The sequence below is a fragment of the Manis pentadactyla genome, chromosome 6, assembly GCF_030020395.1.
Source record: "Manis pentadactyla isolate mManPen7 chromosome 6, mManPen7.hap1, whole genome shotgun sequence".
In the NCBI taxonomy this organism is placed as follows: domain Eukaryota; kingdom Metazoa; phylum Chordata; class Mammalia; order Pholidota; family Manidae; genus Manis; species Manis pentadactyla.
In genome coordinates this window covers 124,189,442-124,213,928 of record NC_080024.1, presented here as the reverse complement: position 1 = coordinate 124,213,928, position 24,487 = coordinate 124,189,442, and the positions used below count along the sequence as shown (strand labels likewise).

At 37.2% G+C, this 24,487-nt stretch overlaps 1 protein-coding gene across 7 annotated transcripts in view; it reads right to left on the bottom strand.

The window, feature by feature from the left end:
- Positions 1-24,487, bottom strand: part of KIAA1328 (KIAA1328 ortholog) — a 336,759-nt gene that overhangs the window by 129,189 nt on the left and 183,083 nt on the right. For all 7 annotated transcript variants that reach the window (XM_057504134.1, XM_036884986.2, XM_036884987.2 and 4 more), the window contains one exon: positions 1,808-2,484. In XM_057504134.1, the coding sequence (XP_057360117.1) occupies positions 1,808-2,484 (677 nt within the window). The remainder of the gene's footprint in view (positions 1-1,807; positions 2,485-24,487) is intronic.

Below are 24,487 nucleotides of genomic sequence, written 5' to 3'. Positions count from 1 at the left end.
CATTTATATAATCTTATCAAAATGACAAAATTATAGAAATAGACAACAGGTTAGTGTTTCCCAGGACTTAAGGATGGTGGAGGAAGAAGAGGGTGGGATGACTGTAACAGTAGAAAGGAAATCTTGGTAGTGATTAAGTATTTCTGTATTCTGATTGTGGGGGTAGTTATCCAAATCTACACGTGCTTAACTGGTATAAAATTATATATACACATTATACTATGCTAATTTACTGGCTTTGCTATTTTATTATAGTTATATAAGATGTAGAAAACTGGGTAAGGGTATATGGAGCCCCTCTTCCTATCAATTCATAGCTTTCTATGAATGTATAATTATTTCAAAATAAAAAGTCTATAGAAGCTCTATAAATTGCAATATATGCATACACAAAACTTGCTCAAAAGCTGTGTTTCATAGCTTTTCATCTGTTCTAGAATGATCAAGAACACATAAGGACTTTACTGTCATTATGCAGTATTATTTGAATATACAGTGCTGTTCAAATGAACATAGTGTCTATTCTAAAATTATCCATTATCCCTGCTAGACTGTGCCCTCTTTAAAGACCACATCTGATTCATTTTTTCTATCCCAAGCACCTACAATGAGCCCTCACAAGTCATATGCATTCAATAAATGTTTGTTGAATGAAGTTGTCAAGAGAGACTACAGATTAACTGGAGTATTAGAGATTAGAGCCATAAAGTTGAAGCAAATCTTGGCCTCTGGTGACAATCTTGTTGTAAAAGGCTTTATTTTCAGTTATTTTAAAAGCCTCGAGGTTTTGACAGTGAATCACAGAACTGTCTGATCAAGAAGGAAGAGAAAGAGGTAGATCACTTCTGATTCCAAGAAAAGTAAGCATTAACCTGAAGGAAAAAAATTTCAAGATGGAACTCTCAAAGAAGTTAGAATCTAAAAAACATTAGTCAGAGGCTGTAAAGAAAAATAACTCCAAGAAATAAAAGAAAATAACACTTGTATTAAGTGTGTCTATATAGGATGGGTTCAAAAGTGTGTCTATATAGGATGGGTCAAATGTTAAATTTGACCAAGAAGGAAATGGAAGGGATATATATATGCAAGCACTTCCCTAGGAAAACTTGCAACTTACTTAAATGACATATTTCATTGTGTTTCAAATACAATTGTGCCTGATTTATTACTAATTTTGCTTGAACAGAGTAAAATAGCAAACTTTATGACTTTGGAGGTGAAACTATGTTGGACTATATAGTATCAAAACAGCAATTTAGATTTTGAAACACTGTTCTTAGGGAAGAACAGTTTAAATGTGTGTAAGTTTACAAGAACTGGATACTGAACTGGTTATGCTTCATGACCAGAAAAGGTTGAATTAGAAGGCTCTCATCACTTGCTATATTTTAGATTATGACGGATAGACATAAATGTGGAATGAGGACAGCTTATCACATTCCAATTCCACATCCTAACGTCTCAACCTTTTACTCAATAATTGATATTCTCTACAATGACGGCAGACAGCAAAGGATTTTGTGTAATGATTAATATCATTTAAAAATACTGTCTCAGTTATCCAGCAAAAATTACACTGGAGTGCTCAGAAGTAGATATTCTGAACTAACATTTTGGACGACAAGGTAATTTTTCAAGGGTTCCAAAGAAGACAGTGGATTTACTTAGTAGTCATAGTTGTTATGTATCTTTCACAAGCCAAGATCCTGAGGATCCTCTGTTCCTACACATCTGTTATAGCAACACAGAAGTCATTTTATACTTTCTCTAAGCTGCAGACATTGCTAAAAGAACAGGTAGAACTCACCAATTGTAATCTAGTCGAGACTGATGAAGCTGCTGCTGTTTTAGGAGAAGCTTTGTCTCCTGCTGGGCCAGCAGATGCTGAAGGCGCTCCTTTTCAATTTCGAGCCCCATTTTCTGAAGCATAAGCTGATGCTTTCTTTCTTCTGAGAGCTGCTTTTTGACCTCAGTTTCACTAGACTGCAGTTTCCCCTGACCATGCATCAGAGACGCCCAGGAAAGCCCACAATAACTGCATGATTCTGGGTATGTCCTGGAATATTGAGGGGCCATGTTTACAGGATGGCACTCATGAACATGATCTGCATTTTCAGAAAGTCTATGACCACAACAGTGACTAGACAGAGTAGGCTTCATGTGTTGGCATTCCTTCATCTTCATTTCCTCTGGTGGGGCTTTCCCTGTAGGGACTGCATCTACTAATTTTTTCCCTGGGGATCCAAAATTACATGCTCTGGTCTCTGACAGAATTGTGTCTAGATCCTCTTTGGTATAATGAAGGGCTGCTGGTTTCAAAGAATTATTCTTAAACTCCACAAGGGATTCTGAAACTGAATCCTGGTTTGCAGACTTAGGTCTCTGCTTGGTTTGATAGTAGGTTTGTGGTTTAGCTTCTACACTTAAGTAGGAACCATCCAGTTCTACTGATGAAGACTGCAGAGTGCTTTTCCGATTGGATGCCTAAAAGGAACCACAATATCACTTGTCAATAAGAGTGCAATGCAACAAGTTCTGTTTTTGTTTTTTTTTTTGGCTTTTCAGAAATCAGTGATATATGTTTACACACAAAAATTTGTTGTTTTGTCTTCATAAATAATTAATAATATTATTCACACAGCTAAACAGTCATGTGCCACAAAGCTAAACCCAATTTCAAATAATATACAAGTATGAGAAAGTGTTGATACTTGCTGCTTAAGCAAGATTTCAGGAGTTGCAAATAATGGGGATTACATAAAATCAGCTTTGAGAAGAGACAAAAGCTTTAAATATTAATGTTTCAAAATGTTTAATTTTGAATACTAAGCTGAGAAATCCATTCAGACACCTTAAATACTCTTTCAAATAATCTTTGATTGGCCATTACACAGCATGAGATTTGATGTAAAACATTTCATCTTACACTGAATAGGATGTTAGCTACTCCTGTAAATCTGATGAGTTTTTATAAATATCTTTATAGCATACTGATAAAACCAACCACTTTCAAAAAAATATGATTCTAATCAACAGTGGTTATTTAAACAAAACATTTAATTTCAGCTATAAACGTAAGAGATTTTTCAATTAAGCTGTTCAAGTGATTATAGTCTGATATAACTCAGGCAGAAAGGAAGCAGTTGCAAATTACCTTTGCTAGGGCAATAGTGTGAGCTTTCCTAATATTTTAGCCTCAAGCCTGTTTTATCAGGGAGAGAGCAGTACAGTCTACAAAGGTGATCCTAAAACTTTGGCATGTATCAGAATCACCTGGAAGGCTTGTTAAACATGAATTGCTGGGCTTTATCCCTAGAGTTTCCAATTCAGTACATCAAGCAGAGTTGACTTGCATTGTTAACAAGTAGCCAGGTGCAGCTGCTGCTGGGACCACACTTGGAGAAGCACTGGTCTATCTCGTGGGACATCTGACTCCTGTGTCTCTTTTATAAGGACGATTTTGGTCACATCAGGCTCACCCAAGCAATCCTGGATAATATCCTCATCTCAAAATCCTTAACTTAAACACCTATGTAAAGTCTCTTGCCATACAAAATCCTTTGTGCCATATAAAGTGATATTCATAGGTTCCGGGAATTAGAACATGGACATATCTGGGGGCTATTATTCGGCCCACCAAAACTTCTTTTTAAATAGGAACTGATTCATAAACAATTGAGATGCTTATGTACTCTGGAGACACTGAATGAATGAATAACTAACAATCCTAGTGACAAGAGAAAAAAACTCCACCAATCAAGTTTGCAATAGCTGAAAATGAACTGTTTTGTAAGAATTGTCAACTAACAGAGATATAAGGCAATACCATGTTTCCTACTCTGTGATAAAAGAGGGCTAATACAATGACAATTTTAAAGATTTTAAGTGTGTTTCTAAAGCAATGCTGAAGTGGTTCTATTTCAATGAGAATGAGTCACATCTGTGGAGGAGACTTGGTCCTCTTCAAAGAAGATATGCAGTCATGTACACTAAGCAGATGACAAGCTACAGAAAAGGAAGTAGTCCTAGGGCAAAATTTATCATAAACTATTTCATAAAAAATTTTCTGTATTTTACACTTAGAGGAAAACTCTAGCCCACATTAATCTCCCCTACTCTGAACTTCTGTAGCACTTACTGTCAACACAAATAATTAACATCTATCATCTGCTACTCTGTATGGTAAGCTAGTTTTTTATAGAATTACTATACTTTAAAATTATAGAAGTTTTTTTAAACGTCTAGAAATTTAAATCAGCTATTTCACATCATCACAGATTTTTCTAATCTGTGTGTTATCAACATAACATCAACAGCATGTATACATTATTATATATTCTCATTTTGTTTCTTAATATTATTTACATATGTGCACTTTTAGGTATTGACATAGCCAACACTTATTTTAATGGTACTGATTGTTAAATTATCCACAAAGGGCAGGTATTTGGAATATATCTAATTTTTTTTTTTTGGTAGTTAACATTTTGTTTTTGAGGCAATACAACTTAATGATTTTGCTCAAAGAGAACACTCTATGCTATCCATGTGATATCTACAAATATAACTTCTTTTAACTAAGGTTTAAATTAGCAACAAATCCCAAGCTGTTGTACTTAGCATATGGATTTGATACTATTTTCCCAGATAATAGCACTAACTTAGAAACCAATAGATCTTTTTAAAAAGAGGAATATCTTATATATAATAAAATTCAAAGATCTTTAGTGTACAGGTTGATGGATTTTTACATTTACATATACCCATGTGATTATCACCCAGATCAAGTTACAGAATGTTTCCATTACTGCAGAAAGTTTTCTTGTGTCCTCTTTAGTCAATAACACCTCATACTCCCACGGGTAATCATTATTCTGACTTCTCTGACTATAGATTAGTTTTGCCTATGTTGAACTTCAAATAAATGGAATCTTACAGTATGCTACTCTTTCATGGTTGGCTTGTTCCTGAAGAAGCAACTCCTGGTTTCACTGATTCTTTCTATGTTTATTCTTCCAATTTTATTTATTTCTGCTCTTACCTTTATTATGTACCTCCTTCTACTGCCTTTGGGGATCATTTCCTCCTCTTTCTCTAGTTTCATTAATTGTGACTTAAGACTGTTGATTAGGCTAACCCTATACACAAAAGTAAACTCAAAATGGATCAAAGACCTGAATGTAAGTCATGAAACCATAAAACTCTCACAAGACAACATAGGCAAAAATCACTTGAATATAAACATGAGCAACTTTTTCATAAACGCACCTCCTTGGGCAAGGAAACAAAATAAAAAATGAAGAAACAGGACTACATCAAGCTAAAAAGCTTCTGTACAGCAAAGGACACCCTCAGCAGAAAAAAAGGCATCCTACAGTATGGGAGAATATATTTGTAAATGACATATCCGACAAGGGGTTAACATACAAAATATATAAAGAACTTACACGCCTCAACACCCAAAAAGCAAATAACCCGATTAAAAAATGGGCAGAGGATATGAACAGACACTTCTCCATAGAAGAAATTCAGATGGACAACAGGCACATGAAAAGATATTCCACCTTGCTAATCATCAGGGAAATGCACATTAAAACCACAATGAGATACCACCACACACCAGTTAGGATGGCCAATATAGAAAATACTAGGAATAACAAATGCTAGCAAGGATGTGGAGAAAGGGGAACCCTCCTACACTGCTGGTGGGAATGTAAACTAGTTCAACCATGGTGGAAAGCACTATGGAGGCTCCTCAAAAAACTAAAAATAGAATTACCATTTGACCCAGGAATTCCACTCCTAGGAATTTACCCAAAGAAAACAACTTCTCAGATTCAAAAAGACATGCACACCTATGTTTATCACAACACTATTCACAATAGCCAAGATATGGAAGCAACCTAAGTGTCCATCAGTAGATGAATGGATAAAGAAGATGTGGTAAATACACACAATGGAATAAACGAATCCTACCATTTGCAACAACGTGGATGGAGCTAGAGGGTATTATGCTCAGTGAAATAAGTCAGGCAGAGAGACAAACACCAAATGATTTCCCTCATTTGTGGAGTATAACAAAGAAGCAAAACTGAAGGAACATAAAGCAGCACACTCACCTACTACAAGAAGGTATTGGTGGTTACCAAAGGGGAGGAGTGAGGGGAGGGTGAGTGGAAAGGGAGGGAGAAGGGGATTGTGGGGTATCATGACTGGTGCACATGGTGTGTGTGGGGACTCAGGGTAGACTGTAGCTCAGAGAAGACAAACAGGGACTCTGTGGCATCTTACTACACTGAAGGACAGTGATTGCAATGGGGTATGGGGGAGGGACTTGATAATAAGGGTGAATGTAATAACCACATTGCTTTTCTTATGAAACCTTCATAAGAGTGTATATCAATGATATCTTAATTAAAAAAAGACTGTTCATTTGAGTTTGTTCTTTCTTCAGGTAAGCCTTTATTACTATATACTTTCCTCTTAGAACCACATTTGCTGTGACCCACAGGTTTTTGGGATGTTGAGTTGTCTTCATTTGTATCCATATATTACTTGATCTCTTTTTTATTTCATCATTCACTCACTGATTACATATAGCCATGTTGTTAAGGCTCCATGTCTTTTTTTGTTTTCTTTACATAATTTATTTCTAGTTTCATTCCTTTGTGATCTGATAAGCTGGTTGGTACAATTTCAATTCTTCTGAATTTACTGAGGCTCTTTTTGGCTCGCAGTATGTGATCTCTTCTGGAAAATGTTCCACGCGCACTTGAGAAGAATGTGTATCCTGCTGCTTTGGGGTGGAGTTCTCTGTATATGTCTGTTAGTGTTGTTGTTCAGTGCCTCTGTCTCCTTACTTATTTTCTGTATGATCAATATGTCCTTTGGAATGAATGTTATGTTGAAGACTCCTAAAATGAATGCATTGCATTCTATTTCCCACTTTAATTCCATTAGTATTTGCTTCACATAATTAGGTGCTCCTGTGTTGGGTGCATAGATATTTAAAATAGTTATATCCTCTTCTTGGACTGACCCTTTTATCATTATGTAATGCCCTTCTGGTCTCTTGCTACTTTCTTCGTTTTGAAGTCTATTTTGTCTGATACAAGTACTGCAACTCCTGCTTTTTTCTCCCCATTGTTTGCATGAAATATCTTTTTCTATCCCTTCACTTTTAGTCTGTGTTTGTCTTTGGGTTTAAAGTGAGTCTCCTGTAGGCAGCATATAGATGGGTCTTGCTTTTTATCCATTCGGTGACTCTATGTCTTTTTATTTGGTGTATTCAGACCATGTATATTTAGGGTGATTATTGATAGATATGTACTTACTGACATTGCAGGCTTTAGACTTGTGGTTACCAAAGGTTCAAGGGCATCTTCTTTACTATCTAACAGTCTAACTTACCTTGATTATGCTATTTCAAACACAATCTAAAGATTCTTTTTATTTTCTCCTTTCTTTTTCTTTCTTCTCCATACTATATATATTAGGTGTCATATTCTGCTCTGCATATCCCTTGACTGACTCTGTGGGTAGTTGATGTAATTTTACATTTGCTTAGCAATTATTGTTCTACTTCCTTTACATGGTCTATTTTCTATGGTGATAGCCATTTTGTTTTAGGAGTGCTTCCATCTACAGCAGTCCCTCTGAAATACACTGTAGAGATGGTTCGTGGGGTGGAAATTCCCTCAACTTTTGCTTATGTGAAAAATGTTTAAGCCCTGCTTCAGATTTACATGATAATCCTTCCATGTAGAGTATTCTTGGTTCGAGGCCCTTCTGTATCATTGCATTCAATATATCATGACACTCCCTTCTGGCCTGTCAGGTTTTTGCCAAGAAGCCTGATGATAGCCTGATCAGTTTTCCTTTGTATGTGAGTTTTTTCTCTCTCTGGCAGCTTTTAATACTGTCACTGTCCTTGATATTTGCCATGTTAATATGTCTTGGTATTGTCTTCCTTGGGTCTCTTGAGTTGGGAGATCTGTGCACTTCCATGGCCTGAGAGACTATTTCCTTCCCCAGATTGGTGTGCTAGCACTAAAAAATAATTTGCAATTATTTCCTAAAAGACACATTCTATCCATTTTTCTCTTTCTTCTTCTTCTTCTGGTGCTCCTATAAGGCAAATATTGTTCTGTTTGAATTTGTCACACAGCTCTATTAATATTCTTTCATTCCTAGAGATCCTTTTTTCTCTCTCTGTGCCTCAGCTTCTTCGTTTTCCTGTTCTCTAATTTTAATTTCATTTACCGTTTCCTATATCTCACCTAATCTGCTTTCAAATCGTGCAATTTTATGTTTCATTTCAGATACTGTATGTTTCAAAATTTCTATCATTTTCTTGAAGTCCTCCCTTAGCTCCTGAATTTTTTTTGTAGCTCCATGAGCATATTTATGATTTTTATTTTGAAATCTTTATCAAGAAGATTGCTGATTTCATTTCACTTAGTTCTCCTTCTGGTGTTTGAGGGATTTTGGTTTGGACCAGTATCGTTGGCCTTCTCATATTCCTAATGGTTACTATGGAATAATAACGTTCTGTTGGCAGTGCCCTCTAGTGTCGAGAAGCTCCACTCTCTGGAGCTGCCCAGCCTCTGGAGTGATGGTGGGGGTTGCAGGTGTGTGGCACCAGTGCATTCCAGGAGAAAGGAGGTCTTTCCTGCTTCCTGGCCAAAGTTCTTGCCTCTACTGCTGGGGCTAGTGGGAGAAGCACACAGGGAAGAACCTCTATGCTATGCCTTTGTATCTGCTGTAGGCCTGGCCACCCTCCAGCTGGCATGGCCTGATGACGGGGGCAGTAATTTGCAAACTGGTGCCAGCCAGGAGGAAGGAGAGGCAGGCTGCGTATTGCAGCGGGGGGTGGGGAGGCTCGGCACTGAGTTGCCAGACAGGAGATGGAGAGTGTGAAGTTATTGAAAGTTCTCCACCAGCTGGGCTGAGTATGCCAGGACAATTTTGTGCACGTATCCTTTCTCTTGAGCAGTAAACTGTGTAATCCCTGCCCCATCAGCGGCCCTCTTGCTGTTGCAAAGTCTTTCAACGTGCATTTCTTTTGTCCTGGAGTGACCGTTGTGGGTAACTGTTCTCCACAAGCAGTTGGAATCTCACGCTCTCTGATTATTCTACCAGTCTTTGCCCACTAATCTCCAGAGCACAATGTAATGTGCATTTATGCTCCCAGAGCAGATCTCCAGTGGTGGGTATTTAGGAGTACTGGGCTTCTACACCCTCCCCACTGTGTTTCTCTTCTTTCTGCTGGTGAGCTGTGGTGGAGGCAAGGCTTGGGTCCTGAAGGAAGACAGCTTTGCTATTTTACCCTTTCCCCATGAGTTTTCCTCCTCTTCCCAGAGGTTGACCGGTCTGTTGCAGTCTTCTTTCAGGTCGTTCTTTCAGGATTAGTTGTATTTGCCGTATTTTTGTATTATATGGGGTTTTGGGAGGAGGTTTATGCCTCATTTCTTATGCTGACATCTTCTTTCATGTGTGTCTGGCTTCTTAAGCCCAATATAACTGTTGAACTTCTTCTAATTTCTTGGATGTATCAATCATACTTTTTATTACCACATAGGTTTTCACTGTATGAATATAGCAAATTATATTTATCCATTTACTTATTGGATTATGTTTCTTGCAGTTTAGTACTATTATGATTAAAGTTACTATGAATATTCTTACATATCTTTTCACAGACAGACAAATTTGTCTTTGGGAGACAGAGGTTCATTTTTCACTTTATTAGAGATAGCCAGTAAGTTTTCCAAAGTAGTTCTTCTACTTTACATCCCCATCAGTAAACTAAAAGTGTCTCCGTATCCTCAAATTCAAATTAACACATGGTAGTGTTTTTATTTTTAGTTAATTTAGTGTATGCATGCAGTAAAATCTCACTGCAGTTTTATTACACATTTCCCTGATATGTACTAATATAAATAGACATATGCTTTTTTGGCCATTTGGATATTTACCTAAGCTTCTTGCAAACTATACGTTTAATAACTCAACCTAATTTTTAAAAGACTGAAGATGAGAAATGACAGGTAAAGCTAGGGAAGACACTTTTACACAAATTATTCCTGATGAGACAAATAGGCTCTAAATGGTCACCTTCAATAACCATTTAATACAAAAATGCTCCAAGAAAACTTTGACATTTTCACTGTTCTAAACTCAGGATTCCCTGTTTATTTTTAAAGTATGAATGGAATCATATGATAAGCTCTTCTCTAGGTTCTTTGACAAACATTGTATTTCTAAGTTCAAACATGAATGCAACTTATGGTTATAATTAGTTCTCTCTTACAGTTACATAGCAGTGCTTCACAAAAATTCTGTAAAGGATCAGAAAATAAACATTTAAGATTTTGCAGTAGATATGGTATTTCTTATTACTACTCAGCTTTTATATTCCAGAGTGAAAACAAGAGGTAAAACATAAACAATGACTGTTACCGTAAAACAATTTATGGGCACTGAAATTTAAATTTCATGTAATTTTCACATTTGGTGAATAACTTTATTTTTCCTACTCCTGAAAAATTGAAAAACATTCTTAGTTCATAAATTTCAGACACGTAGTGGGCTGAATCTAGCATGCAAATAGTTCGCCAACAAAACATGATGACGACACTGAGTGCTCCTTCAATTAAAGGAGTCTAGAAATATGTAAAGGCATTATTCTTTTATAAATAAAAGTATCATTGAAGCCAGAGACGGGTAAGATTCCTCAAGGGAGGAACAACCTAAGACAGGCACAGTCGCAGGGGGGCCATCAGGTGAGAAATTGGGGATCAACAGAGGTTAGGCTTAGAACCTCTCCCCCCGTTTTGAGAGAAATCTTCTGCATCCGTGGATGTTTATTGCCCTTGTATAGCTTGGATTAACACATAGTCTACAGGCACACACCTGATCATCTACATTTGCTCTCCTACAACACTAAACTAAGTTTTCTACCTTTAACTTACATCTACCTACCACTTCAGCATTTTATTTAAAAAAATAATAATAATAATAAAGGGAGAAATGTGGGACCCACATATAAATCAAGTATAAAAATCAAACGAATATTCATATTTGACCTGATTGTTTATAGTTCATAATGCGTGATCAAAACCGAAAGTTTCTGTGATGACTGCCCTTGCACTGTTCACCATGTAAGAACTTATTCACTATGTAAGAATTTGTTCACCATGTAAGAACTTGTTCGTTATACTTTAGAAGATTGGAGACTGTTGAGAATTAGGCTTGGGGTTGATTAATGATTGTGCATTGAGTCCCCTATACAGAATTTTATTGTTGTTAACAACCATTTGATCATTAAATACAAGATATGCCCTCTCAAAAAAAAAAAACAAGTATCATTGATCTCCAATCTTATGGAGGTTTCACATACAGAACACAGTGCTTCAACAGTTACACATATTATTAAATCCTCACCACCTCTGGTGGGGTTACTATCCATTAACGTACTACGTTGTTACATGATCATTAACTGTATTCTCTGTGCTATACTGCCGTCTCACTGACCAACCTATATTGTAATTGTGAATTGTGGCCCTTTATCACCTTCCCTCTCCCCCTCCGCCATTCCCAACACCTCCCCCTTGGTAACCACTAGTCTCTTCTCGGTGTATACGAGTCTACTGCTACTTTGTTCCTTCTGTTTTTTTTCTTTTCATACTCCACAAATAAGTGAAATCTTTTGGTATTTGCCTTTCTCTGCTTGACGTATTTCACTAAGCACAATACCCTCTAGATCCATCAATGTTATTGCGAAAAGGAGGATTTCTTTTCTTTTCATAGCTGAATAATATTCCATTGTGTATATTTACCACATCTTCTTTACCCATTCATCCATTGGTGGACATTTAGGTTGCTTCCATACCTTGACTATTGCAAATAGTGCAGCAATAAACATAGCGGTGTATATGTCTTTTTGAATCAGGGATCTTGTTTTCTTTGGGTAAACTGCTAGGAGTGGAATGACTGGGTCAAATGTTATTTCTATTTTTAGTTCTTTGAGGAACCTCCATATTGCTTTCCACAATGGTTGCACCAATTTACATTCCCACCAACAGTGTAGGAGGGTTCCCCTTTCTCCGCATCCTCGCCAGCATTTGTTATTTCTTGTCTTTTGGATGGTGGCCATCCAAACTGGTGTGAGGCAATATCTCATTGTGGTTTTAATGTGCATTTCCCTGATAATTAGCGATGTGGAGCATCTTTTCATGTGTCTGTTGACCATATGCATTTCTTCTTTGAAGTGTCTGTTCAGGTCCTCCGCCCATTTTTTAATCGGGTTATTTGTTTTTTGGGTGTTGAGGCAAAAGAGTTCTTTACACATTTTGGATGTTAACCCTTCATGAATTGTTTACGAATATATTCTCCCATACTGTAGGATACCTTTCTGTTTTGCTGATGGTGTCCTTTGCTGTACAGAAGCTTTTTAGTTTGATGTAGTCCCACTTGTTTGTTTTTTATTTTGTTTCCCTTGTCTGAGGAGATGTGCTTAGGAAAAAGTTGCTCATATTTATACTCAAGAGGTTTTGCCTATGTTTTTTTCTTCTTAGAGCTTTATGGTTTCATGACTTACATTCAGGTCTTTGATCCACTTTGAGTTTGCTTTTGTGTATGGAGTTGGACAATAGTCCGGTTTCATTCTCTTACACGTAGCTGCCCAGTCTTCCCAAAACCATTTGGTGAAGAGGCTGCCTTTTTCTCATTGTATGTTCATGGCTCCTTTATCGTATATTAATTGACCATAGATGCATGGGTTTATATCTGGGCTCTTTATTCTGTTCCATTGATCTATGAGTCTGTAACAAATTGTTTTGATTACTGTGGCTTTGTAGTAGAGCTTGACGTCATGGAGCGCAATCCCCCCAGCTTGGTTCTTCTTTCTCACAATTGCCTTGGCTATTCGGGGTCTTTTGTGGTTCCATAGGAAGTTTAGAACTATTTGTTCTAGTTCATTGAAGAATGCTGTTGGTATTTTGATAGGGATTGAATTGAATCTGTAAATTGCTTTGGGCAGGGTGGCCATTCTGACAATATTAATTCTTCCTATCCATGAGCAGGGGATAGATTTCCATTTTTTGGTGTCTTCTTCAATTTCTCTCATGAGTGTCTTACAGTTTTCGGAGAAAGGTCTTTCACCTCCTTGGTTAGGTTTATTCCTAGGTTTTTTATTCTTTTTGATGCAATTGTAAACAAAGTTGTTTTTCCTGATTTCTCTTTCTGCTAATTCATTGTTAGTATATAGGAATGCAACAGATTTCTGCATATTAATTTTGTATTCTGCAACTTTCCTGAATTCAGTTATTAGTTCGAATAGCTTTTTGGTGGTGTCTTTAGGGTTTTCTACGTATAATATCATGTCATCTGTAAATAGTGATAGTTTAATTTCTTTCTTACCAATTTGGATGTCTTTTATCTCTGTGTGTTGTCTGATTGCCGTGGCTATAACCTCCAGTACTATGTTGAATAAAAGTGATGAGAACGGGCATCCTTGTCTTGTTCCCGATCTTAGAGGAAAAGGTTTCAGCTTTTTGTTATTAAGTATGATGTTGGCTGTGGGTTTGTCATATATGGCCTTTATCATGTTGAGGTACGTACCCTCTATAGGCATTTTGTTAAGAGTTTTTATCATGAATGGATGTTGAATTTTGTCAAATGCTTTTTCAGCATCTACTGAGATGATCATGTGAATTTTGTCCTTTTTGTTCATGTGATGTACGGTATCGATTGATTTTCGAATATTGTACCATCCTTGCATCTCTGGAATAAATCCCATTTGGTCATGATGGATGACCTTTTGGACATATTTTTGTATTCGGTTTGCTAATGTTTTGTTGAGGAATTTTGCATCTCTGTTCACCAGGGATATTGGTCTATAATTTTCTTTTTCTATGGTGTCTTTGCCTGGTTTTGGTATTAGAGTGATGCTGGCCTCATAGAATGAGTTTGGAAGCATTCTCTCCTCTTCTACCTTTTGGAATACTTTAAGAAGGATGGATATTAGCTCTTCTTTAATCTTTGGTAGAATTTGGCTGTGAAGCCACCTGGACCTGGAGTTTTGTTTTTTGGGAGTTTTTTAATTATCACTTTGATTTCATTGCTGGTAACTAGTCTGTCGGATTTTGTTTCTTCCTGGGTCAGTCTTGGAAGGTTGAATTTTTCTAGGAAGTTGTCCATTTCTTCTCAGCTGTCCAATTTATTGCCATAGAATTTTTTGTAGTATTCTCTAATAACTCTTTGCATTTCTGTGGTGTCATTGCTGGCTAGTGGTTTATCTATTTTGTTTATTTCCTCAAAGAACCAGCTCCTTGTTTCATTGATTCTATTGTTTTAGTCTTCTCTATTTTATCTATTTCTGCTCTGATCTTTGTTGTGTCCCTTCTTCTACTGACTTTGGGTTTCATTTTTTCTTTTTCTAGTTTCTTTATTTGTGAGTTTAGACTGTTTATCTGGTATTCTTGTTTTTTGAAGAAAGCCGATACTGCTATGTACTTTCCTCTTAGGGCTGCCTTTGCTGCATCCCAGAGGTTTTGGGCTGTTGAGCTGTTGTTTTCAGTTGTCTCCATGTATTGCTTGATCTCTGTTTTAATTTGCTCATTGATCCACTGATTATTTAGAAGCACATTGTTTAGCCTCCGAGTGTCTGTAGACCTTTTGTTTTCTTTGTGTAGTTTATTCTAGTTTCATTCTATTGTGGTCTGAAAAGCTGCTTAATACAATTTCAATCTTTTTAAATTTATTGAGGCTCTTTCTGTGGCCTAGTATGTGATCTATTCTGGGGAATGTTCCACGTACACTTGAGAAGAATGTGTATCCTGCTGCTTTTGGGTGGAGTGTTCTGTACATATCTGTTAAGTCCATCTTAGCTAATGTATTGTGCAGTGCCACTGTTTCCTTACTTATTTTCTTTCTGGTTGATCTATTGATGTTGAGTGGTGTGTTGAAGTCTCCTAAAATGACTGTGTGGCAATCTATTTCCCCCCTTTAATTTTGTTAGTATCTGTTTTACATACTTAGGTGCTCCTATGTTGGGTGCATAGATATTTATAGTGGTTATATCCTCTTGTTGGACTGACCCCTTTATCACTAAGTATTATGTCCTTCTATGTCTCTTGTTACTTTCTTTGTTTTGAAATCTATTTTGTCTGATATGAGTACTGCTACTCCTGCTTTATTTCTCCCTATTATTTGCATGAACTATCATTTTCCATCCCTTCACTTTTAGTCTGTGTATGTCTTTGGGTCTGAAATGAGTCTCTTATAGGCAGTATATGATGGGTCTTGAGTTTTTATCCATTCTGCCACTCTATGTGTTTTGACTGGTGCATTCAGTTCATTTAGATAAAAGGTGTTTATTGACAGAAATGTACTTAGTGCCATTTTACTAATTGATTTTTGGTTGTTTTTATATCTCCTCTCTGTTCCTTTTTTCCTCTCTTACCCTCTTCTCTTGTTATTTGATGGTTTTCTTTAGTGTTGTGATTAGTTTTTCCTTCCTTGCTTGCTTCCTCCATCCTTCCCTCCTTCTTTCTCTCTCTCTCTCTCTTCCTTTCTTTCTGTCTCTTTTTTGCATGTATATCTATTGTAGGGTTAGATTAGTGGTTACCAAAGGTTCAACAATAGCTTCCTTAGTATATATAACAGTCTACCTCAAGTTACTGATTACTCTGTTCCAAACACAATCTAGAAGTTCTTATTCTCCTTCTCCTTTCTTCTTCTTCCTGCTTCTCCTCCACTCTTTATGTATTAGGTGTCATGTTCTTCACTTTTTGTGTATCCCTTGAATGACTTTTTATGTAGTTGGCTTAATCTCATGTGCGTGGTAATTAATTGGTCTACTATATTTACTGTGTTTTTATTTTCACTGGTGAAGGCTATTTAACCTTAGGAACGCTTCCATCTACAGCAGGCCCTTTAACATATCCTGTAAGGCTGGCTTAGTGGTGGCAAATTCCTTCAAATTTTGTTTGTCTGGAAATTGTTTAATCCCTGCTTCAAATTTAAGTGATAATCTTGCCGGGTAGAGGATTCTTGATTGGAGGTCCTTGTGTTTCATTACTTTAAATATATCATGCTGTTCCCTTCTGGCCTGTAAAGTTTCTGCTGAGAAGTCTGCTGATAGCCTGATGGGGTTCCCTTTATAAGTAATCTTCTTTTTTCTCTCTCTCTGGCTGTTTTCAACACTCTCTCCTTATCCTTGATCTTTGCCATTTTAATTATCATATGTCTTGGTGGTGTCTTCCCGGGATTTCTTTTGTTAGGGGATCTCTGTGCTTCTGTGACCCAAGGGTCTATTTCCTTCCCCAAATTTGGGGAAGTTTCCTGCAATTAAATCCTCAAAGAGACTTCCTATGCCTTTGTCTCCCTCTTCTCCTTCTGGCAACCCTATTAAGCAAGTATGGTTTCATTCAGATTGGTCATATATAGCTCTCTTATTATTCTTTCATTCCTAGAGATCTTTTTTTTCTGTTTTTCGGCTTCATTGTTTTCTTGATCCCTAATTTCCAAATCATTTACAAATTTTTCGACCTGTGAAAGTCTGTTATTAAATCTGTACATTGTATATTTAATTTCAGATACTGTATTCTTCAGCTCTGAGTGGCTCTTTGGCAGGTCTTTTATCTTTTTGTTGAAGTCCTCCCTGAGATCTTGAATATTTTTCTGTACTCCATGAGCATGTTTATGACTTTTAACTTTGAAATCTTTATCAAGAAGATTGGTGATTTCAGTGTCATTCAGCCCTCTTTCTGGTGTTTTGTCTTGTAGTTTGGCTTGGAACATTTTTTCAGAGTTTCCTATGGAGCAACAGGTTTATGAAGGAGTCACCCTCTAGTAACCATAAGCTCAAGACACTTCACTTGACAGTGTGGAAGCCCCCACCACAGCTGTCAGCGTGCAGTGGGCGGGGCACCTTTCTGTCTGGCTTGTTTGACCCGATTTCAGGCGTACTGTTTGCTTTTCCATGCCTTTGTGATCAGTGCAGAAGTCTGCTGGAGTTGCTGTGGGAGTGGCCTCCCTCCACCTGGGTTGTAGTTGCAGCGGGGGCCGTAGTCTGGTGGAACGGTTGCCAGCTAGGTGCAAGGAGCTCCCAGGGCTGGCTCGTGCAGGCACCTCACTAGCTCAGCCTAAATGGTGATGAGAAAGCTGGTTCTCCCTTTGCCTACCCAGCAGAAATGTGTTGACACCACACCCAAGCCAATTGGGTGTCCACTTACCAAAACACCAGGAGGAGCCTGGGGGCTCCTCCACTGGAGTTTTTTGTGCAGAGGTGCTGTCTGCCTAACCTGCAGCAATGGCAGTCGATCCTTACATGCAGTACCTGGCACCATAAAGGAGGATTTCCTGGGGCTTCCTCCTGCTTGCACCTCCCTAGTTGGCCTGAAGTGGATCCTAGGAAGCTGGGAGGGCCTCCCTCTACCTACCCAGAAACAACGCATGATACAATGAAGTATGTTGTATCCTAACCACATAATCAGGAAGGAGCCTTGGAACTGCTTTGCCAACTAGGGGAATGGAGCATCTGGGGCTCCCGAGAGTTCCTGATCCATTGGGCTGAGGGCAGGGTTTGGAGGTATTGTTCACCTGCGTTTTCTCTCTCTCGCCTTCACTACCCCCTGCCATCTTTTTTTCTCTGCTTCACTGAGTAATTTGTCATCCTGTATCTTCATGATCAGTGATCTTTTCTTCTGCATGTACCAAAAATGCCATTAATCTCATAAGTGAAATTATTATTTCAGATAATGTATTCCTTCTATAAATTACATGTTTAAAAACATGTATTTTGCATTTCTCATGTTTTCCATTTTATCTTTCAACATATTTATAATACTTCATTTTAGATCCTTGTCTGACACAGCTATCATTTGTGTTATTTTCAACTGTCTCTTTGTAGATTTTTCTTCTAATTTTGGGCGACTTTTTTTTCTTCATTTTCACATTAATTAAATGCCACATATTGTGAGTTTTCTATTGTTGGCTGCCGAAATTTGTTGTGTTTCTTTATAAGTTGTAGGGTTCTGGCAAGCAGTAATGTTGATTTTTTTTAGTTTCATCCATTGAAGGCATATACTAAAGCTGTTCCAGAGTGACTTCTGGTTTGTCCTTGATATTGTTGGGTTAACTTTGTCACATGCGTAATTTGTAGCCATTTTGTGATATATCTTGAATGCTCCTATAGTCAATGATACTTCTCCACTACAGCAGGTGTGAACTCCCCCTTTTTTGATCTTTGTAAATTGCTCTTTTAGGAGATTCCCTGTAACTGTAATTTCCCTGGAGTTCCTCATGAGTTCTTGTCCTGCACATGTACAGGTTGGTATTCATCCAGAGATGCAAGGAAAAGTTTTTTGCTCCCTTCCTTTAAATGCTTCGTCCTTCAAACTAGCCATTTCAGCCTCCCCAAACTCTATAATCTCTTACTCTTCAATTCAGTGAGATTGTTGGACTCCTGTGTTTCTCCTTCTCTGTGCTGCAGTTCAGAAGTTTTCTCCAGGCAGAAACCTATGCTGTTGTAGAATACCGTGTGAATTTTATTTTCACTCGGATGTCATAATCTCTGCTACCTCTCACCTACCATATAAAATAAGTTTTCTTTGCATTTTGTCAATTTTTGTTGTTTAAGATTGGAAGTTAATTTACAACACATTTATTTTCTCAGGACTGGAAGCCAAAGTTCTGTTACTTTTATTTTAATGAATATTTTTACTGTGTTATAGAATTATTTTCAAATGAAAAGTCATTTGTAAGTCTTATTATTGTCTCCTTGAAAATACTATATGTGTTTTTCTGTTGCCTTTCAGTATTTTTTATTTGTCCTTGGTTATGTGATGTACAGTAGGCCTTATTTGTATTTATCCTCCTTTGGATTCATACTACTTTTTAAATTTGTGGCTTGCTAACACTTTTGAAAATTCACTACTTTATCTCTTCAGCTATTACTTCTTCCTCATTCTGTCTTTTCCCTTCTTCTGGCATTATAAGTGCATTTATTTTAGGCTTTTGGCAGCAAGTCCCACCCATTCTTTTATATATTTCCATCCATCTCTTCATGTTAGTCTAGAAATCTCTTCTCTTTTTTTCCCCCCGGTAGACTAAACTAGCTAATAAACAATGTCCTAACTTTTTTAAAGTCAGGATTTGGCACTATATATTTAAAGGACTAAGATTTCTAAGAAAAATGTCTTGGGTCCCCAAGGAAAAGCTAGTCCTCTAAGTGAGCCCACCTTAAATCTCTTAGGTTTGGTAGTTCCCCACGCTTTAATTGGGTGTCTTTATCATCCCTTTTCTGCAGCCATTTATATAGGGAAAAAATAAAATAGAAGACTCTAATCTGTAGTTAAAAGTCTGTGATTCATTTTGGGAAATCTTGGTGTAATAAACAACAGCTTCCTTTTCTCTTCGTCATATTCCCTACAAGTGTACTGTAGATTGTACTTCTTGGTATTTCTTACATGCTCTTTTTTAGGAGAATTTATTTTCACTTGCTATCCTCAAAATACATGCAAATATATTTTCCCCTCAGCCAGCATTATAAATGTAATCCAACTCTGACATTCCCTTCAGAGAAAATTGGTCACATTCAAATAGTGTTAACTTTATGCTTTCTAGAATGTGCATTAAAAATTCCTTGGTAAAACTTTAGTTCATTTGACATCAGCTAATCTTATTTGCTTCCTTTAAGAAGAAATGCATTGAAACGTGCTTTAGTGCAGTTCTTGTTTGTATTCTTGAGCCTGATTGTTACTGAATGGACAGATGAGAAGGCAGTGAACTGGCCATGGGAGCTCCATTTAGAGCCCTAGGATACACTCTATAAGCATAATGCCAAAGGGATGGCATGGGAAAATGTGGAAATTCTTAGGGATCATTTTCTTGTGCAGCTGAATCTAGATACCAGTTGGCTTTATTGCTCAGTATGTTTTCTTTTCATTTTGTACCTATGAATATTGTCCCCACCGTGTCTATTTGTCTTTGTCTCATTTTCTTCATAAAGTTATTTTACCTTCATTCTGATCTTCATCAAAAAATTAAAAGAAGGCTTGGGTGTCTGTTTCCTCATACAGATTTAGAAATGCTTGCATAAAGCTGCTTTTTCTTTCTTTTTGTAGTTACAATTATAAGTGAAAACACTTTGAATTAGTACCACTATCATGTATTTCTGTAGTGAATGTTTGTCCAATTCCATTAAAATATTTAAATCCCGTAAAAATATTTAGTATTGTCTTCACAACTATACTTTTGTTTTATTCAATCTTCATTTGTGTCTCTCTCACATTTGGGGACCAGATAGACTAAGATGCAGACTTAGTTTTTCAGTATGTGAGTCATGTAAGACAGAAATTTTCAACCAGATTTTTAGAGGGGAAATACAACCAAGAGACATTCTGTAATTTTGCAGTAGGTCTATTAGTTGATAGCTGAGCATTTACTGTGGGTGTAATTTCTCATATACCCCTTTTTCTTTTCCTTCATTTCCTTGTGATAAAACAACCCAATCTGGGTTCTTCAGCTCTTAAAGATAACAAACTACAGAGATAATTGAAACCAACCCCCTATTTTACAAATATCTTAATTGCCTCAGAGACATAAAGGGACCTGCCAAAAATAACAGAACTGCTAAATAGCAGTACTGGAATTCTAGTCAAGGTCTTTTGACCTCAGCTTGAGTATACTGTTAATTTTTCCATGCTCTCTGTTCTAATATATTTATAGTAAATCAACACATTCCAACTTTCAGGAAATGTAATGATTAAAACATGTTGAGATTTACCCTTTTCTGAGTCTGTTAGTTACTCTTAAAATTTTTGGCAGGCCTATAGTGTACATATCCAAAGAGTTAGTATGGCATTTGGTATCTGTTGTTAGTATTCTGTCATTTAGACATGATTGTTTGCCTATATTCTTTTAAATCTCATAATTACTGACTTTAATGTCTTTTAGATTCAATAATCCTAGGTTGTGCTATAATTCCTATGGGAACTAGCATAAGTTATTAGAACCTTGGAAATACATTTAACTATTGCATTCTGTTATTTTTCTCTTCCATTAATAGCCTACAGGTTCAGCTGCTGAGCTGTGGAGAAGCTTAAGCCTCTAGGGCCCATTAGATTTAACTTGTTTACTGCACTGATATCTATATGTTAAATGACAAGAGAGTTCAGGTTATTGAATAATTTAAAATTCAGCTCTAATTAGTGTCATATGACCTGGAAAAGGCCATGGATAATGCCAGGAGCATGCTGTGAATTTTTATAAATAATTCATAAAAAAGATGATTCATTTGCCTGGATGTCTTGTTAAATTCAAAAGTTTGTAAGTTATAACTGATGATATAACACCTGTAAGTATTTAGTTCATAATGCTGGAAGGTAATCTACCTTGATGATCTTCTAGCAACTTTGCCAGTATAGGAGAGTTAATTGCACTGGGGAGAATGAACATTTATTTGGAATGAGACTTTGGCAGACCATATAGTGCAGCTGTTACATTACGTTGCTTCTTTCGGCTTGACAACTGGTCCATGTAAGCCCCACTTTAAAATGCATATCATCTGTGCCTTATTTCACATTAACTCCAAATGTTCTGGGTAATGCAATGACCTGCCACACACACAGTAATTTAGGTTTAGAAATATTTATCTATGTCTTGAATTTCTGACTTCTCAATAAAATAAAGAGCACAGGGGGAAATTTTGAAGTTACAAATTTAGATTTTCATTCTTATAAGGCTGTAAGTAGGAATGTGAAGACTGTTAATAAGGTGTTTGCCAGGATAGTAAATGACTATTTGCCATCAGAGAAAGGAATACCAGTAACACCTATTAGTAGTATTGACTGATCCTGGGATAACAGCTCATAAGGGCATAGTAAGTAATCACTTCCTAGTCACACAAAGTAAATAATATCCTGTTAGAAGAAATAATTACTACAGTTTGGTTCACTACTCTCCTCATAGCTCTGTACCAGAGATATTGGCCAGGCTTATAAAAATAATTTGCAGAAACATAAACATAATTGTTTACTTGTTGATGTTATACTACAAAGCAATACTGCAGTCATCATTTAACATGGGAAAGCCCTGGATTACCATAAGAATATGTGATTTTTGTGTATGTATGTGCTAAACTACATGCCTATGTGGGTGCATGGGTACATGTATACAAGATTATATTGTACATGTTTGTGGACATCTTTTTTTTCCATGAAGTCTTTTAAAAAATCTTTCATATTTTAAAAGGGTGTCTTAAAGATACAGAAAACCTTCCAACTCAGAAATTTACTTTGATTATCAGAAAATTCTTCATTATATCCAAGCTAAGCCTCTCACATTCTTTCAATACTGTATACTTTTCTCATTGGTGTTTTATTCATCTAGTCAAAAACACCATCTACATAAATTAAGAGACAATATCCTCTAACTCTCTTATAAACTAAAAAATGCCTACATTTTCTAATCACCTTCATTTGTGCTGTAGATATCATAGCATGCCATATCCGAGTCTTTACTGGCTTCATTCTGTCACTTCTAGAGTTTCAATAAGTAGTCAAGGATTGTGGTACCTGTTATATAAGACAAATCGTAATATTCTACCATTTTGAACAAAATTTTCAAATTTGTTATGAACCATAGATCAGCTTCCTATGTAAGGTTTTTCTTTTTTTCCTTTAATCTTTACAATTTGATTTTCCTGTTTAGATATATTCTCCTCATTCTTTCCTGCTAAATATCATTCTGATCATTTCTGAATAAGCACTACAACTCATTTTTATCACACTGAAAACATGTAAATACTACAATGCAACTCATATACTTTAGTTTGCTCACAGGGTTTTAAGAATATCATACATATTCTGCTGAAAAGTTGGCAGAGAAAGAAGGCAAGGCAGAAACCTCCTTCAAAAAATCATATAAAAAGTGAAGATACAGAAAATACAACTAAACCTGAAAACTACCCGAAGACTACAGAACTGACTATGTACATCTGGGAAAGAAGAGAAAACCTCTCAGAAAGTGTAAAGTGGCAAAGCACAGATCCAAAAGGACACAAGCCTTTCCGCAACCCGAGCCAACAGACAGGAAGAAGAGGAATGGAGCAGAAAGGGAGTAGGAGCCAAAGATCACTCAACACTTGTCCCAGGAGATCTGCTCCAACAGCATGAAACCACCTTACATGGGGCTCTAGGGACTAGAGGGGCTGTACAATAGAGACAGGTGGAACATGAGGGGGGTGCTGATATTACAACTGCTTGTGGAGAATAAGCATGCTCTACTGGACCCCCAAGGCAGAAGCAAAGCAGGCAGTTTGAAAATCTTCCCAACAGTGGAAGGGCTCCAGCAGGGTGATGGTTCCAGCACACTGTGCAGGAAAATCTGGAGTTGGACAATACTTCCACAGCGCACCACCTAGCACAACAGGATGGGAAATCTTGGTAGACCCAGATGTTCCATTCCTTTCGCTGGCAACAAAGCACCAAGGACCGTTCCCACAGTGTATGACCTACAACAGACCACCTGTCCCACAAGAGTGGACAGATTATTTTAAGGATAAGCAGAGGGAGAACATACCAGCATTCTCAGTGCAAGCCAGGAAACAGCATGTGGGAGCCAGCCCTGGGAGCTCCTTGCACCTAGCAGGCAACCGTTCCACCAGACTACGGCCCCCGCCGCAACTACAACCCAGGTGGAGGGAGGCCACTCCCACAGCAACTCCAGCAGACTTCTGCACTGATCACAAAGGCATGGAAAAGCAAACAGTACGCCTGAAATCGGGTCAAACAAGCCAGACAGAAAGGTGCCCCGCCCACTGCACGCTGACAGCTGTGGTGGGGGCTTCCACACTGTCAAGTGAAGTGTCTTGAGCTTATGGTTACTAGAGGGTGACTCCTTCATAAACCTGTTGCTCCATAGGAAACTCTGAAAAAATGTTCCAAGCCAAACTACAAGACAAAACACCAGAAAGAGGGCTGAATGACACTGAAATCACCAATCTTCTTGATAAAGATTTCAAAGTTAAAAGTCATAAACATGCTCATGGAGTACAGAAAAATATTCAAGATCTCAGGGAGGACTTCAACAAAAAGATAAAAGACCTGCCAAAGAGCCACTCAGAGCTGAAGAATACAGTATCTGAAATTAAATATACAATGTACAGATTTAATAACAGACTTTCACAGGTCGAAAAATTTGTAAATGATTTGGAAATTAGGGATCAAGAAAACAATGAAGCCGAAAAACAGAAAAAAAAGATCTCTAGGAATGAAAGAATAATAAGAGAGCTGTATATGACCAATCTGAATGAAACCATACTTGCTTAATAGGGTTGCCAGAAGGAGAAGAGGGAGACAAAGGCATAGGAAGTCTCTTTGAGGATTTAATTGCAGGAAACTTCCCCAAATTTGGGGAAGGAAATAGACCCTTGGGTCACAGAAGCACAGAGATCCCCTAACAAAAGAAATCCCGGGAA